The 16,791-nt window shown below is 41.3% G+C and overlaps 1 protein-coding gene across 3 annotated transcripts in view; it reads left to right on the forward strand.

Moving 5' to 3' along the window:
- Positions 1-6,012: 6,012 nt before the first annotated feature.
- The window catches only part of LOC129177099 (supervillin-like), a 38,870-nt gene continuing 28,091 nt past the window's right edge, over positions 6,013-16,791 (forward strand). For all 3 annotated transcript variants that reach the window (XM_054767873.1, XM_054767872.1, XM_054767874.1), the window contains exons 1-7: positions 6,013-6,225; positions 10,946-11,009; positions 11,752-11,843; positions 11,926-11,983; positions 12,054-12,202; positions 12,278-13,085; positions 14,626-15,786. In XM_054767873.1, coding sequence (XP_054623848.1) covers positions 6,165-6,225; positions 10,946-11,009; positions 11,752-11,843; positions 11,926-11,983; positions 12,054-12,202; positions 12,278-13,085; positions 14,626-15,786 — 2,393 coding nt within the window. In that variant the 5' untranslated portion in view covers positions 6,013-6,164. The remainder of the gene's footprint in view (positions 6,226-10,945; positions 11,010-11,751; positions 11,844-11,925; positions 11,984-12,053; positions 12,203-12,277; positions 13,086-14,625; positions 15,787-16,791) is intronic.

Genomic DNA, 16,791 nt, shown 5'->3' on the forward strand with positions numbered 1-16,791 from the left:
TTAGCAGCTGATTCTTTCTTATGTGGTTGCAACTTCCATTTCTGGTCCTATGGTTACCATCACATTTCTGTTAAATTTTCCGTCAATAGCACCAAGGAAAAATGGAAGAAAAAGCAAAACAAACTGGAGTAGAGCGGAGTTATTGTGTTGAAGTCTCACGAGATTTGGTGACGTCACGAGTGATGATGATTTGAACCCCAAGTTTTGTTGGACTTTTGGTAATATCAGTCACTGGATTTCATTCAAGACTTTCTATGATGGTGTTTATTGGTTATCTATCAGGTTTGTTATTAGGCAGCAGAGGACTTGAAAGGAAGTATTGCATGAATTGCAGGTGTTTTATGATTTAAATGTAGTCATCATTGCCACTGTGCAGCAGCCACACTTGTGACTATGAGAATGCTGTAGCTGCTTCTTTGTTACTTGCTTCGGTTTGTGCTGTTAGCATGTGTGTGCGTGCACAGCTGGCCCGCTCGCAACACACGGGTGCGCTTTCTTGTGCAAGTGTAGCGTGTGCGTGGGACTCGAGCGTCCCGCACCTGCTCGTCCCTTCAGAACACGTGACGACAGACACACAAAGAACAACTTGTACGGACTCTAGAGGAGCGTACGCGCTCCATACAATTGTTGTATTAAAGGCCACAGGTGTAAACGGTGGCTACTGATACTGGAGTACCTCAAGTAGAGTTGCAAAAGTGAAAATCCCCACAAACAAAAGTGAGTTTGGAGAGTTCGAACATCGCTCCGTCCCTCTATAAAAATTAATCCCTCAAAAATTAATTAAATAATTAAATAACAATTTTTAAAAACATTTTTATTGAAGCAAATGTTACATATTCTTGGCCAAAATGAAGCATTTTCAAGCATAAAAATGTTGTAAATGAACTAAAATGCAAATACAGTTTAAGGCAATACAAGATGTTGATGAACTGTAGTCTACACTGGCCACTAGGTGTCACTAGTAATACGCACCAGAATTGATCGCCAATGACAGGATTTTATTTTATTTTTTTATAATTATTTATCTCACAACAGGCGCAATAATAGCCAAATAATAATAGTCATCATCATCATAATAATAATATGAGCTACTGTTGTGGCCGTACTCCAGCTAAAACTCAACTCTGAATCCGAGAGACGTTTATTGAAACACACATGAGCACGAGTCTTACTTATCTATATATATCGCAAATGGCTTATTTTCGCTGACTATATCTACTGTATTGGATTTTTTATTTCATGTCTAGAGGGCTCTAATAATGGTAAAAATCTTATTTAGAAAGTCATAAACAGGTTTTCTATGCTTGAACTATGAAAATATTCACTTTATTAATATTGACTCCTACTTGGTGGAAGTTCACTTATGGCCTGGAACCAATCAATAAACAAGGGATTACTGTATTATGTGCTGAAAGATGACGGAAAATGTTGTATAATTTGTATAATTTGTTGTTTTTGGGTGGATTCAAACACACAACCTAGCAGAGTAAAGCTAAGTTGTTTACCTTTCTGATTTCTAAACAAGTTACCCATCAATTTGTCATAAAATAATATTTTTTATATACAGTACCAGTCAAAAGTTTTAAGACACTTTTGCATTATAATAAATGAGAAAGTGTCTCGAAACTTTTGACTAGTACTAAACACTAGGAACACTCTCTATGTATATGTACTGACATGTTTTTCATTTTAAGAAAGCTCTTCATGTCAGTGGATGCTAGGAATAGTTTGCATCTCAATGCATATCCAAACATTTATTCAGATCTGCACCAAAATGTCTTCCTCAAAGTATCGTAGTTTGTGGAGGTAAAAAATGAAATCGCCAAATAAGCGCACATTGACTAGCATGAGATGAGACATAAAAGACATCGCACACATGAAAAATGTTGCACATGTTCGTCCATCAAGGCGACACAACAAGGCCGAGCAGGCGGCAGTCTTGTAAACACAAGCTCTGGTTGTGGACAGGGTGACCTCCTCACAGCAGCCACTCACAACACATGTTGCCTTATTAGGGGCGTCCAGGCGCGACTGGGAAGTGGGTGGCGTGTGTGTGTGTTTGGGGCAGGGGGGTGGAGGGTGCTTGTGTGTGTGTGTGATAGGGTGAGAAAAAGCCTCCAGTGCACGACAACAGTGCAACACATGCACATTCTGCATGTATACTTTGCATAAATGTTGTGTGCATACATTATATCTACTAGTAAATATAAAAACACACCCTTGGCAGGGTGTGATGAGTTTTCGCACCTTGCGATGTGATGGGCGCTGGCTAATTAGCCAAAACTGTGCGCGTGGTTGTCGGAGGTCCAGTGTTGCCAACTTGACGAATGATGTTGTCGCTATTTTGGCGCTATTTTTCATTTTGTTAAAGGGATAATTCAGCTTTTTTGACATGAAGTTGTATGACATCCCCATCAGCATTGTAGTCCATTAACAGCGACTTACCCCCCCACTTGGTCTCCTAAATCCAGTTCTGTTCAGATTTCTGTGATGAAGAACGTAGTTCCGCTAAATTTGCTGGACAGTTAAGTAAAGACTTTGGCTTCTCAAAATAATATTATTTCAAAAGATTCATACATTTGCATCACAAAAATGCCTTCTCAAAAAAATCGGACCTCACAAAAACGCTCTGAGTTATATTTGTCTCCCACCGTATTCCTGCACGCTGTCACCTGTGCATTCTCGTGTATGTGACGACCATCTACTTCCGCGACGGAGCACCACGGCCATCTTGTTTACGTATGTGTTCCACAGCGGAAGAAGATGCGAGTGTCTTATATTGTGCGGGAGTCCCACACAGTATAGCTTAAAGGTCATTTGTTTCTCTGGGTGATTAGTTGAATTCATGCCAAGTCAGTGATTTAGGTTATAGTCTATCAAGTGTATTAACAATGCCATTACTGAAATAAATGTTGCATTGTGTAAATACTTCCAGTGAACTATCCATATAATTTAAGTATTATTATTTTGCATGTTTATTGTTAAGTGTTGGTAACACTATGGAAGGAAAAAAGTCAAATAAAGAAGGAAAACGTTTCTCTTGTGCTGCTGCTCAGGTTTTTGACATCTATATGTAGGTCATATTTCTGCAGTATAATGGATATTTACACATTTTTATATATATATATAAATATATATACACATATAGATTAATTGTGTTCAGTAAATAACATTAATCCATTTTATCAAAATGTAAACACCGTGTTTAACTTCATTTTATTCTCATCTCAGAGCTCATGAATACATTGCACACTATTGTCCGCATAGCCCCGCCCGCCTCTCTTGTACACCATCATGGCGGACTTTCTGCTCTATAGCGTACTAGACTCTGTTTCATTAATTTGCAGCTGAGTCGACAGTCCAATTGAATTCTAGTGTCCTAGATTTCCATCACCAGAACCTCCTTGACCACCACTAGAATTTCCTTGACTTTCACCAGAAGCTAGTTTAGCCTACAGAACTGTCTCCAGAACCTCCTCAATACTCTCTACTAAAATGTCCCTGATGTCCTCATTCAGAACTTTTGAGAACCATCAAAACCTACGAGGCACCATCTAGCTGTGTAAAACTATCTAGGCCATGTCTTTCATAACATCCGTAACCACCATTAGAACCACCTTGACCAGCATTAGAGCCTTCTTGCAGCAAACCATAGTGCATTATGACATGATTTTGAGTATTGAAATCAAGAATTTAGTGGAAAAGTGGACAAAAAGCAACTGAAAAAGTGATTATTGGAGATTGCTTCAGTTAGCTTCTAGCAATATTACAAAACCCGAATTTTAGCGCTGAAAAAAATCTTACACTGATCGTGCTGGCTCTGTAAGGACAGAAAAAAAATGCAATTTTTTTATGATATTGTGTGTATTTTCATTCTTATACATGTTTGTTAGGTAAATTCATTCGTCATCTTCAATTTTGTATCAGATTTATATTGAGTGTTAGACGACAGAAAGTCAAATAGTGCTTGGAAAATTAAACATTAAACCTTTCAAACTCATGGACCGGAGCTGTAGGACAAGATAAAAATTTATATGGGATATTGAATTTACTTAAATATCTCTCTGCAGACAAAATGTTATTAAAATTGAATTGTGCAAAATCTGTTTTTGTTTTGACCCGGAAATACTACATGTCACGTTTGTATTGTGGGGTGAAAACCAATACACAGCAGTGTGAGGTATAGACATGAAAAATATGACACTTGACTTTCTTCCATGGACTTTTTGATTATCAAAAAAATTTAAATGGCTACTCTGTTGACTATTAAAACAGATTTTCACAGCCTAAGCTATTATATATTTTGTAGTACAGCTGTACAGTAGACGCCCCTACCTTTGTGTTATAGGGTTTTTATGTTATAGGAAGCGTAAAATACATGTAAATAGCCTAATCCGTTCCAAGATCTTCCTAAACTCACCCCTTTGGCCCTTCAAAATATTCAAAGTCCACCAAATATGGTGGGAAAATATAAGAAAACGTTAGCATAAACATAGTACAGTAACATTCCAATATAAAATAAGGTAATAAATAAGATTACTGTAAATAAATAAAACTGAAAAACAATCTTACCGTTCACAAGATGTCTTGATCAGGAGCGCAAGTGGAGACAGGAAAGAGGAGAAGGACTAGCCTGAGTCGAAACCTGACTCAAAGAGTCTAAGAGTCAGCTGGTCTCACAGACAAACGCACACGCACTACACGATAATGCTGTGTGCAAAATTTTTATTTGTAACTTAACTTAATTGTTTAAGTTAGTTCCAGGGCGACTACGAAGAGGAAGGAGTTTGAAGGGAGAAGCCTGTCTCTCACACAAACTCACGTACGTGCTGTATAAGTCAGCCAATGAGATGAGAGCGTATGCGGTGCCCCGATAATCAGCCAATGAGATGAGAGCGGAGGCGGTGCCCCGAAAATCAGCCAATGAGATGAGAGCGGAGGCGGTGCCCCAAAAATCAGCCAATGAGAGCGTGATGCGTCAGAAGGCACCACCAAGTGTTAGTCTGAACTTGCACCGACTTGAGGCATTAATAAAGTTGATTGAAAAAAAAAACTTGCACCGGCTTGACGCTTTACATTATATGGAATTTCTTCCATAATACGATGCAAAAACTTTACATAAATTATTTACGTTAAGTGGAATTTACGTAAAAGGAGGTTTATGTTATGCGAGGTACTAGTGTACTTGCCAAGGTCCGTGGGTCGATCACAGCTTTTGTCTTGACTCAATGTTAAAGCAATGGGGACCAAAGGCACTATTTTCCGGTATAAAATCTACTCTCACTTTGTTAGTATTTGGGGTAGAGAAGTGAATGAGGTATCAAATTAAAGTTGAAGTCATGCTTTATCAGATAGATTTAATCACATAGTAGATTTTACAAATTTCAAAATGTTGTAATATTGCCATAGCTTCCTTTTAATCATCATATGGAAAAGGAGCACTTACCATTTTCAAATGATTGCAAAGTAGGGTATTTTTGTGAAGAAATGTATATTTTAGAGCGTACTTGTGCTCATATTGCTAACTAGTTAAGAGAAGAAAACATTATCTTAGCACGACCATCAGCCATGTTTTTGTTGACATGAAAGGCTCCTATGAAGGACCATAGCAACTGAATAAAAAGGCAATTGGCAAAGAAGGATGGGGGGGCGTGGCCAAAAGCCAGGAAGTAAACACAGTAAACACCTGAAGGCCAAACAAATAAGCCTTAGACAGGATTATGGCACAAATCTGCTAATTTGCTAATGCTAATTGATATTCATGAGGTGTCACCTTCTGTGACAACACTACACCTTAACTGACTAGGAATCTACCTGGCTTCCAGGAGGCCCAAATGGAGACGTCTACCACCCCCATGCTCAACCCGCCCCTGCTGACACCCTGCTCCAATCCTTGTCCCTGAGTTTCTATCATGGAGGCTAATTTCTGACTGTAATCTGATTATGCCACTGAGCAGCTTTGGCGCCCTGCTGTGCTGTCAACTTCACACACACAACTTGTGGGCTGGGGATCGCTGTGTAGCCGGGTGCAGGTGGTGGAAGTGGTGGTGGTGTCGGTGGAGGTGGAGGATAACCACTCGCTCTGTCGTGACTCGTCGGTTAGCAGCCTCTCGCCTCTTTCCTGCTGCCAGGCAGCATCGCTAGGGGGTCTTTTGCCTCTAAACATGTTCCGAAACCCTTGGATTTCTGGTTACCATGTCAGCCATGTGCAGCACTGCAGCACAGGTAAGGGGTAGCATCTTTGAGGTGACCACATGTACTCTTTTCCCTGGACATGACCAAAAATAGCTGAAATTGTTTGTGTACATGTTAACCAATTACTGTTGTAACCCCAATACACCGGAGAAATGTCATACACTAAACTGTAAGCCTCGGGTGTTAAACTCAAGGCCTGCGTGCCAGATTTGGCACACCACAGCGTTTTATGTGTCCGGAAAAAGCCTAGAAATAATACAGCAAATGTCTGTTTGCCACTATTCTTCCTTGACTTCTAATTTCAAAACTAGTTACTGTTGAATTTTCTGGCTAAAAACATAAATAATTCATTTGGTCATGTCTATAGAAGAGTTAGCATCTCTCTAACGGGTGACCAGATGTCCTCTTTTCTGTTTTTTTGGGGGGGGGACCAAAATAGCTGAAATCATCCAGGATGTGGGATAAAATATAACAGCATTGTTGTCAGCTAAAAGTGGGGAAATTCAGAAGCAAAATAATCATTAACCTTCAAAAACATGTTGGCCCACTGTCGCTTTTATTCATTTTTTTTGTCTTTAGCTACATTTCTTTAATATAGAGTTCGCTTGACACCATCAATGGCGAAATATCATGCTAATATTGTGATTCTGCAACTTTGCACCTTGACTTTGTGTTTCTCTTTAGGTTCCCCCCTTTAGAGCAGGGGTGCTCACACTTTTTCAGCCTGCGAGCTACTTTTAAATGTCCCAAATAGCTACTCCTACTATAAATATACGTAGAAAATATATATATTTACAGCATTCATTAAAAAAAAAATGACTACGTATTTATGTACATTATACATGTACAGGTATATCAGGGGTGCATGCAGTTTTTCAGCATGCAGGTTACAAGTCAAAATGATTTACCTCTTTCTGTAAAACATCTACTTTGAAATACTGTTGTCAATATTAATGATTAGTATTTCACGTTCACATTTTAAAAGTTTACAAGTAATCAAAGTAGTCAAGTATAATAATATTCAATATGGCATTAAAGATAGTTACACATAATTTCTCGATAGTTGTGTACATAACCTGGGTACTGGTAGTATGTCAGTCGAAATAGCTACGTAACGTTCATGAGGAGACAGTTCATGTATTACATCCAGTTAGCATTTGCTATCGAACGTTACCGAAATACAAGAATTGAAAGTGATTATGCAAAAGACAATGCAGCCCAAGTTAAGGCAACATATTAAAATGGTTTCAGCAATGGGCACATTTTTCATTTGATCATCATTTGTAACTATTCACTTTAGCAGAGTAATTTTCCGTAAGTTGTTTTGACAGTTGTTGTCAGTGAATGAGACAGATAAATACCATTCTGTTTCCCAACACTCCAGTTAAGAATCTATTTTGCACCTGCAAACTTTATTAATAGAAAGATCCCAGTCGTGGTCGTCGCCGGCTAAGCTTCTCTCTGCCGCTGCCAGCCTTGAGCGTCTTCGGCGCGCTTGTTGGCAACCTGCAGGCGTTTCAGAGGAAAGCTGAACTGACGTGACGTGCACGGGGCTTTCCGGGCAGCAGATCCCAGTCCATGCATGTGTGCACACACACACACACACTGCAGAACCCACTAACATGATAACGTCTCCCTACCAAAAGACATCTTGTCACTTTTTATTTGACATCTTTATTTATATACAGTATATCTGGTATTTCCCCTAATAAAGGCATATCTTATCTTACATATTTTTGTTTACCGTATTTGTGTTGTGTTTGCCTTTAACAGAAGGGCACCAGATTTAAAACAGATATGTTGTGTTGGTGTCTGCAGTGGTAACACAATCTGGGAAACAACTTTGACTTGACAACAGGCTGCTGTGCTTGTTGTACACAGGACATGCACTTTGCTTGGGCCTGCATGAGGGATGTAAATCTCTTTGTGATAGAGGTTTCGATTTGAATCTAGATACATAGGTTACAATACAATTAAAAATGATATATTTTAAAAACAGAAAGATTCGATACGATTCAATGCAGTGTACAAACGATTAGATTTGATTAGATTTAATTCCACGGTTAATGTTTGTTGGTGTAGATGTTAATCTCACATTATAAAATAAAGATGCCAATTACATGAAAGTGTAATTCTTACGGTATTTTCTAATGTGTAAAAGAGCACATCATATCCCCAAGCATGCTGTTAGGCACTGGCAAAAATGAAGTCAATAATATACAAAATTTAAAATGTTTACAGTATATTGTTTAGACAAAGACAAAAAAAAGACTTGCTGAATGAACATCGTTTTCTTTAATGGGATCAATATTTTACATTCTAAATTTTATATTTATATTTTTATACCTGTTACATTTGGAAGATTTAAGTTTTAACGTGTCTTAATGTTGCTTGAAATGGAAGTGGAGCCACCAAATTAACTTTCATTGTATACTGTGAGCAATGACAATAAACAACATTCTATCTATCTATATAATATATAACAATGAAAAAACACAAGTCTTAACCTTCAGTCCAATTAATAATAAAAAATAAATATAGTGCAAAGCCCCTTAAATAATGACACATCTGTTAAGCACAGATAAGTAAATAGAAGTATTTGTCACATGAGTGTAATGAAAATGCTGTTTTAGCTTGGAAAAGTAAACAATCCCATACTCAAAATGTCATAACAATGGTGATCGCACAACATTTGAGACTGAGCATAGTGAGCACACTCCAGCAACATTTCAAAGTAATCAAGTTACAAAGCAGAAAAGTCACCATACCCGCCTCTGTTGGCCTGGCTGGTCCTACGTTCCCTATTAATGGGTGAACAATTCAACATTTGGTCTTGATATTAATCCAAAGACGTTCCAAACTCGCTATAGGTCGACAGTGTCTTAGAAACAACGCGAGAGCCTGGGCTGCCGGCAGCTAGTTAGCTGGCGTTAGCTAGCCAGCCGGCCAGCGCGTTCTTGTGTTGTTTATAAGACACTTGACCGATTGCTTCTCTCGCTGGTGCATGTCTCCACAATCAATTAATCTAAAGATTTATGACTGATTATTATCGATACAGGATTCTTTTACCGGCGAATCAGAATCGTTCGCTCCCCAAACCGGATATGCGGTTGCATCGGTTTATCATTCACATCTCTAGGCTGCATGTGACCTAAACACCAAAACACTGACTGACTAACTGAGAAGCAACTGGCTTTTTCTTTAGCTTCTTTGAACTTTTCATCAGCTCTCCTGATACATTCCGTGCAATCAGTCTCTATTTTACCACTCGCAAAAAAGCTACCATGGCAACGGTCATTCAATCCCCCATCTTGACAGTTCACGCCGTGGCCATAGTATAAAGTTGCAAAGCGACCTGTAAGGAATGTCTGCTTGGATTTGATTGACAGACATGTCACTCAAGACTTTTAGATGCTTCTTCGTTAAAAAAAAGTGAATATCAGACAATGAAACTTAATTTCTGGCATTTAAGTTATATTTTGTAAGTTGTAAGTGCTTGATATTAGCCTCTCCATACCAACATAGAGCAGCAATTAAAGCTGGGATGGACACTCCTATTTTGGATGATGAGGTGGCCTAGTAAACTGAAATGTAAACACCACAACACCACCAAAGACAAATGTTTGGTGTTGAAATATTTGCATTTAGGTGTGCCGCTGATTAAAAAAAGAACATATAATCACAAATCAACATATTTGAATCTCCGCTTGGGCATCTTTGTGTGGAGTTTGCATGTTCTTCCGTGCGTGCGTGGGTTTTGTACGGGTACCCAGGTTTCGTCCCACATTCCAAAAACATGCATGTTAGGTTAATTGGCGACTCTAAATTGTATGAATGTGAGTGTGAATGGTTGTTTGTTAATTTATACATTATTTAATCAAGTATTTTATATACATTACATTAATAATACAATTACAATTAGAACTATACAACACGACTCAAATGAAGCTCCAGCCTATGCTCCCATAACTTTGGCACCCCCTCTCGCGCCGCATATAGTGCACATCCACTTTTTACCCGCTGTTTTTTACCTATGCTTAATACTAAAGATGCCAATTTGAATGCAAAGTGAATCAGGATCAAACTCACCTTATATCACTTTTAGCTTTGGTCCGGAGTGTGAACATTCGTATATTAATTCACATCATATATTAGTGCCATGCTTGCAATGCATTGTCAAACACATCATGCTGTTCTTTAGTGTTTCTATGCAAAGCAATTTTTCTCACAAGAAATAATGTAAATCGGGAAACAAACAATGTGAAATAATTATAAATGATGAATTAAATGGCTAAATGAACACTTAACTTTTACCTTTATTGAAGACTCTTGTCAGCAAAGACAGCGACGAACATAGAGAGAGTAGGGGAGAGGATGGCATCTTTGAAAATTACTTTCTTTCTTAAATTCAATTATGTTTCTCATCTCCTATCTCAAATTGCTGGCACCATGGCAGGTTATTTACTGATTATTCACTGTCAACAATGCATGGACAGGGAGTCGGCAACTTATAGTGTGCTTTGTTTGGGCACTCGATTCCGTGGAATGATACAGTAGAGGGATGGACTAGTTTGTTCTGTGCAATATTGTACTCTAACCAAGACAGTGTACAAAACCTAAATAAAACTAACAACAAGTGAAGTTATAACAAAACTAAATTTTGGCGAAAATTTTCATTGAAAACTGGAGCATTCGAAAACTGAGGTTTGACTGTAATTCGTTAATGTGGAATTCATTTGTGTCTCTGCAGGATTTCAATCGGAGGCTCAGAGCAAACTTTGTAGCTCGACGTCATTGCCAACAGAAGCCTTAAGGTAAGGAAAACAACTGACTTCCAAAGAAAAGTTCTTGTGGTGTCAAATCTCTGTTTCGGGCATCTCTGTGTGCAGTTTGCATGTTCTCCCTATGCATGTGTGGGTTTTCTCCGGGTACTCCGGCTTCCTCCCACATTCCAAAAAAATGCATGTTAGTTTAATTGGCAACTCTAAATTGTCCATAGGTATGAATGTGAGTGTGAATGGTTGTTTGTCTATATGTGCCCTGCGATTGTCTGGCGACCAGTCCAGGGTGTACGGCGACCCTAGTGAGGACAAGCAGCATAGAAAATGGATGGATGGAAGTTCTCGTGGTTTTGCTTGGTCATCAAAATAGATATGTCAGCACAGAAAACTTTAAGCCATCACACCCCGTCAGTGTTAAATGCTAATCCTTAGACAAAAAGCCTCTTTTGCATGGTGTTTGTGGTGATTTCTGCAGTTCATGACAACCAGACATCATCAAGAGCATCCCTATGGTTTAATAAGATATATCAACAGCTAAAAATAGCAATGCAAATGTGTAATTTCTTGTAAAGTAAAGTAAAAGGTACCGGACAGGAAGTATCACGTTTGCATGGCCTTGTTCTTGACCTGGATCCTGATGCAGGTGTGTGTGCGTGTGTGTGTGCCATCACCTGCTGTAGCCTGTTCAAGACCAGTCCTCTGTAGCTAGCTAGTCAACTGTTGTTTGCTGTGATGTCCTCCAGGTTGACATTGTGTCTTCTTGTGTCTTGTTTAGTTTTCAGAGTGACTTCTCCTTGAGTCCCAAGACCACTTTGGTCAAGAGTCTTTCGGACACAGATGCCAAACTTCTGGTCGTCCTTCCCAAAGGTGTGCATGTTCTTTGAAACCAATAAACAAACATGTTTTACAGCAATGCATGTTTTATTGATAAAATAGTTTCTACATTCAGTTTCAGAGTTGAAGAAGTACTTTGAGGGAGCTCTTCCAGCAGACTTAGAAATGAACAGGTACCTACTCATCCAGTTCCATCAAGTTCCAGCCCTCGAGTGTCTTGCAAGACTTCATTGTCTCAAACAGGAAGGAGAGGATTGCACGGCGTCTGGAGGGGATTGAAGGTGACGCTCCACCAGCCCTGTTGCCGGGTGGCTTGGTCGCCAACAGGATGCTGGAGGAGGACCCCCCACGGTACACCAGGGCCTCGGACCCCTGTGAGCCATGCGTGATGGGTAAGATGACGCCAGACCTTGTAGCAGTTGTTGTCGCTAACTGAAAGATGATGGCATCTTGGCTTGTTTTCGCAGTGAGGCGCTTCAGTCGAGAGGAGCTGGACACACCCCAGAAGCAGGTGACATCCCCGCAGAGGCAAACCAAAGGGAGCCGCCAGGAGGCGATGTTGGTCTACGTCGACCCAGTTACTCTATCCACCTCGTCTACACCCACATCAGCCCCCTCAGACCCCAACAGCCTGAGCTCCAAGGCCGAGCGCATCGCCCGCTACAAAGCAGAGCGCCGCCGGCAGCTGTCGGAGCGATACGGCATCCTGCTGGACCAGGAGGCAGACATTGATTACGCTCCACGCTACCGCTCCAGACTTGACGCCTCTGACAGGCAAATGTCTGGAAGGCGAAACAGACCAGAAGTGGAGGTGACAGAACGTGGTGAAACCAGGGTGCCATACCGCTCTGGCGTGGGCACGGTTTACTTGAGGACTCACCCGGATGCTTCACCTGCAGATGCACACATCCCTGCCAGCATAGCTGCTCCCCAAGAGGGCAAATTCGCAGAGCGGGAAAGAACAATGAACATGGAAAACTCCAGGCGAGGTGGTGCTCAAGAACACCCTTCTCGATTGAGGGCCCACGATCAGCATTATGTGCCTCGTTCACAGCAGCAACAGCAACAACAACATCCACCTCACCACCACCACCACCATGTAGACACAACCCACAGTGAGCCAAGCCCTGCCTCCAGCAGGGACTACAGCTTGGCAACGGTGCCCAGCTCACCTCGCACTGCCCGCCGGGCTTCACTGCCGTCTGCCCGCTATGGCATTTCACCTGGGGATTTGTTCATAGAGCAGCAGGCACAGAGCATCCTCAACAGGCAAGGGTGAGTCTATGAAAGCATCCTTTTTTAAAGGACACCATCTTTTGGTTGTTATTCAGCTTATGTAGGAGTGCTGTTGATCCTGTAGAAGCCTCTCAAGTGTACTACAGGCATGTAGAATCTTCTAGATGATGGGTCTGTGCTTGGTGTTTGGATGATGTTTGTAAAGACCACTTCTCTTGGTCTAAAAATTGCCATTGGGGTCCTGAACCAACGAGTCAGTGAGCCCTTTCTTTAACTTTTCCAGCAGTCAGAAGACCAGTATCTCAAATATTCTGACCCCCGACTACAGTGGCCTGGGACTCATAGTGACATGTTACCTTGAGTCTTACATTTAAATTTCCTTCTGTTATTGAAACAAATCCCCTGGCTGGACAAACATCTTGAAAAACATCTCCGCCATCAAGCAAAACGTCTTTGTCGGGGCAGGGGTGGAACTTAGCAACTAATTGTCCATAAGTCATTGAGCATTTGTCTAATGATGATAAAATGTTGAGCATATTTGTATTACATGTATGCTCGCATGTCTTCCAAAGCATTTTGACCACAACCCGTAGGGGTGCCATAATGTTATTTACCCCATGTGGTGTCGTCATTTTTTTCATGAATTGTGACCTAAACATAAACTATAACAACTGTTGTACATTTTTGGGTTACACATAGGCTCATTTGTCTGACTAAATTGCGATTGTAGCGTGTGGATATTTCTAGAACTGCTAAAGGTCACAGTGCAAGACAGAAGCTTGCCAGGTTGTGTTTTGAATAGGATATAATTTTTCTGCTTGCCCAGAAAGGTAAACCTGCTACTCACTAACTAGCAGGCTAACAGGTGACTGCACATGAACAAATCATAAGTCTTCATATTCCATTTTCAAACACTCAGGTCTAGATGACATTTCAAGGTCTATGCCCTAGTTTAACAGAGCAGTTACCAAGAACGATAAGATGTATTTATGATGGTTGTCCATAGCCTTGCCGCCCTGTCAAAGAGCGACTGGTGTATCAACGTAGACTCAGAGTGTGACGATAAGACAGTCTTCAGCTGTCCATCAAGGTACTGAGCAGTATGAAGACCTTCCCTGTGACACTTCCCCTTATTAACTGCCCGCCTCAGATGGTTTGATTGTTCCGACTGACAAAATTTCCTTCCTAACAGTGTCTTATAACTTCACTTTTCTCCTTTGTTGCTATGGTTGCTGATAATTTGAAAAAACAATCACAACAGAGAGAGCATTGTTGGGTTCAGACTGTCGACAAAAATGTCAAACTGACTCAAACTCTAGTAAGACAAAGCAACAATACATAGTTTTAGAAACCCGTTATCATCACCTTTAGGAGTACTGGTAATGTAGTGGTACATGTTGCAGCCTTTCATGCAGCTAGTTGGGTCCAAATCCCAACACAGCGTAAAAAGTAATCTGTGTAGTGTTTAAAAGTTTGACTGTTTTCATTCTTTGACAATAACAAGAGTCCTTTGAGTCTAACCCTTGACCAACATATTTGCTGTAGAATCTAAGTGTCCTTGTCCATTCCTTTCCCCAAGAATCCGAGTAAGAGAATGTTTATCCAGGGATGAAGGTATGCAGAGGCCTCCTGAGCGGAATGCAGACAGACCTCAGAGACATCGTACTCAGGAGATCCCGCTTCCTCACTTCTCAGAACCCGACCCTCAAAGGCCTATTCCTCAACCTAGGCCCAGACCAGATGCCCACCCTCTCCCAGCCCAAGAATATCAACACACTCACCTTGCCGTTGAACACCAGAACCAGCTAGCCATGCCTGTGTCCCCCGGAAAATTACCAGGACCCCCAGAGGTCCAACCGCGAAGGAGAGTGAGTGCCGACCAGATCTACGCCGCCCACAAGGAGGCCAGACTGGAGGCCAGCCAAGCTTTGAAAGAAGAAGTCCAAACAGAAGGTCTACTGAAGAGCAGGAAAGCTGTGTTGCCCTCAGAGATCCGCCGCAGGGAAAAGAGTGTGGACGATCCTCACAGGGGACAGAACGACCACATGGAATGGCAGAACTACAGACTGGAGCAAAGACAAGCAAGTCACAAGGAAGAAGACGGGGATGTGCCGAGAGAGCGAGGCCGGGACAGGAATATTGAGAAGATCCAAGAGAGAGGGAGGCACCGTCACTCAGGCCATGAGACTCAGGAGGACAGAGTGTTGAGATGTTCAGAATCGCTGAGACACCCAGATTCTCTAGTGCAGCATTTCCACACAGAAACCAGAACTAGACAGCAAGTTCCTCAGGTTCTACAAGAAGATTCCCATAGGCAGCATCAGCATGACCCCTTAAAGCAGCCTCAGGAGCAAACACCGGAACACGAAGAGGTGGAAAGGCAAGATTCTGGTTTGAGACTGGAGGAGTCTCAAACGCAGCAGGATCAGTCACGCCAGCTGAGAAGCGACTCTGCTGTTTACCTCCAGAAGGGCTCTTCTCTACCTCAGGCTAAACACAAGAGTACAGAGTCCAGCGGAGGGCCCAAACTTAAGACCCGAACACGCTCCATGTCAGACATCGGAATAAGCCAGCATTCCGTTAGGTTCCATACGGATAGGCCTTCGGCGACCTGGGAGAACTCCAGGGCCATGCCTCTGCCAGGGGTGGGAAATGGCGAGATGGGCACCTTGGACACCCGGGTGTCGGTGGCCCAGCTGAGGCACTCGTACCTGGAGAATGCCAACAGGAAGCCTGACTTGTAGGTCAACCGGCATGGACGCTCACCGATAGCTAACTCTGCACTGGGATGCTGCTAAAATCAAACACTCAAAATACAACCGCTCAGAGATTGCCGGCCTCCGCCAAGGCTACCGTAGAGGATCTTAATAGTTAAAAGAAGTTAAAAGAAGGCTTTTCAGGAACATACAGTAATAAGATTCTGTATAAACACACCAAAAGACGACCTGATAACAATTGGATTATACTTGTAACATTTTAATCAAACGCGTAAACTGGATCACAGCTGGATTATGCAGGAATTTACTTAGCTATAATATGGAAAGTCTTTCTTGACGTATCAAAAACTGTAGGCAGGAAGTTGCACACTAACATGCAAATGGACAAACCCAATGAACATCTCCTTGGCGGAGGTAACAAAGTGTGGAAATCGTCTTGAAATGTACCACAAGTAATATACTGTATTTTCATTGTCTGTGCTTCATAGGGTTGGGCATCGTTTGTATTTTGATTCCGATTCCTCGTTTCGATTTTGGCTCCTAACAATTCTCGATTCTGATTCTTTTCAAAGGCATGGTCATAAAAGTTTGCACGGTTTAAATGAGGGCACTAACCAAAGTTCTTGGATGAAATGTCTGAATGTCTCCACGATTTTTTTTTTAATTATATGAACTTTTTATGAATTACAGGTAAAGTACACAGCATTGCGTTAGCTGGATATTTTATTTGGCTATTCTCAGTATAAAGTATCATTTGCATGCTGCTTCAATGTTGACATAAGATCGACGTAATTTATTGTCTTACTTACCCAATTGGTTGGAAGAAAAAAACGTGTTGCGCGTCATTCTGTACACTGTGAATCCGGAGGTGTTTAATCCTGTGAGTGATGCACCCTTTCCATGATATGATGGTGTTGCAAATGTTTCACGACGCGGACCGTGCATTTTTTAGCAGAATTTCAGCCAAACTTTCCTGCACCGTCACACACTCTCCATGGCTGAAATGGATGCACACAAATGCTTCGCTT

The sequence above is a fragment of the Dunckerocampus dactyliophorus genome, chromosome 2 (genome assembly GCF_027744805.1).
Source record: "Dunckerocampus dactyliophorus isolate RoL2022-P2 chromosome 2, RoL_Ddac_1.1, whole genome shotgun sequence".
Taxonomy (NCBI): Eukaryota; Metazoa; Chordata; class Actinopteri; order Syngnathiformes; family Syngnathidae; genus Dunckerocampus; species Dunckerocampus dactyliophorus.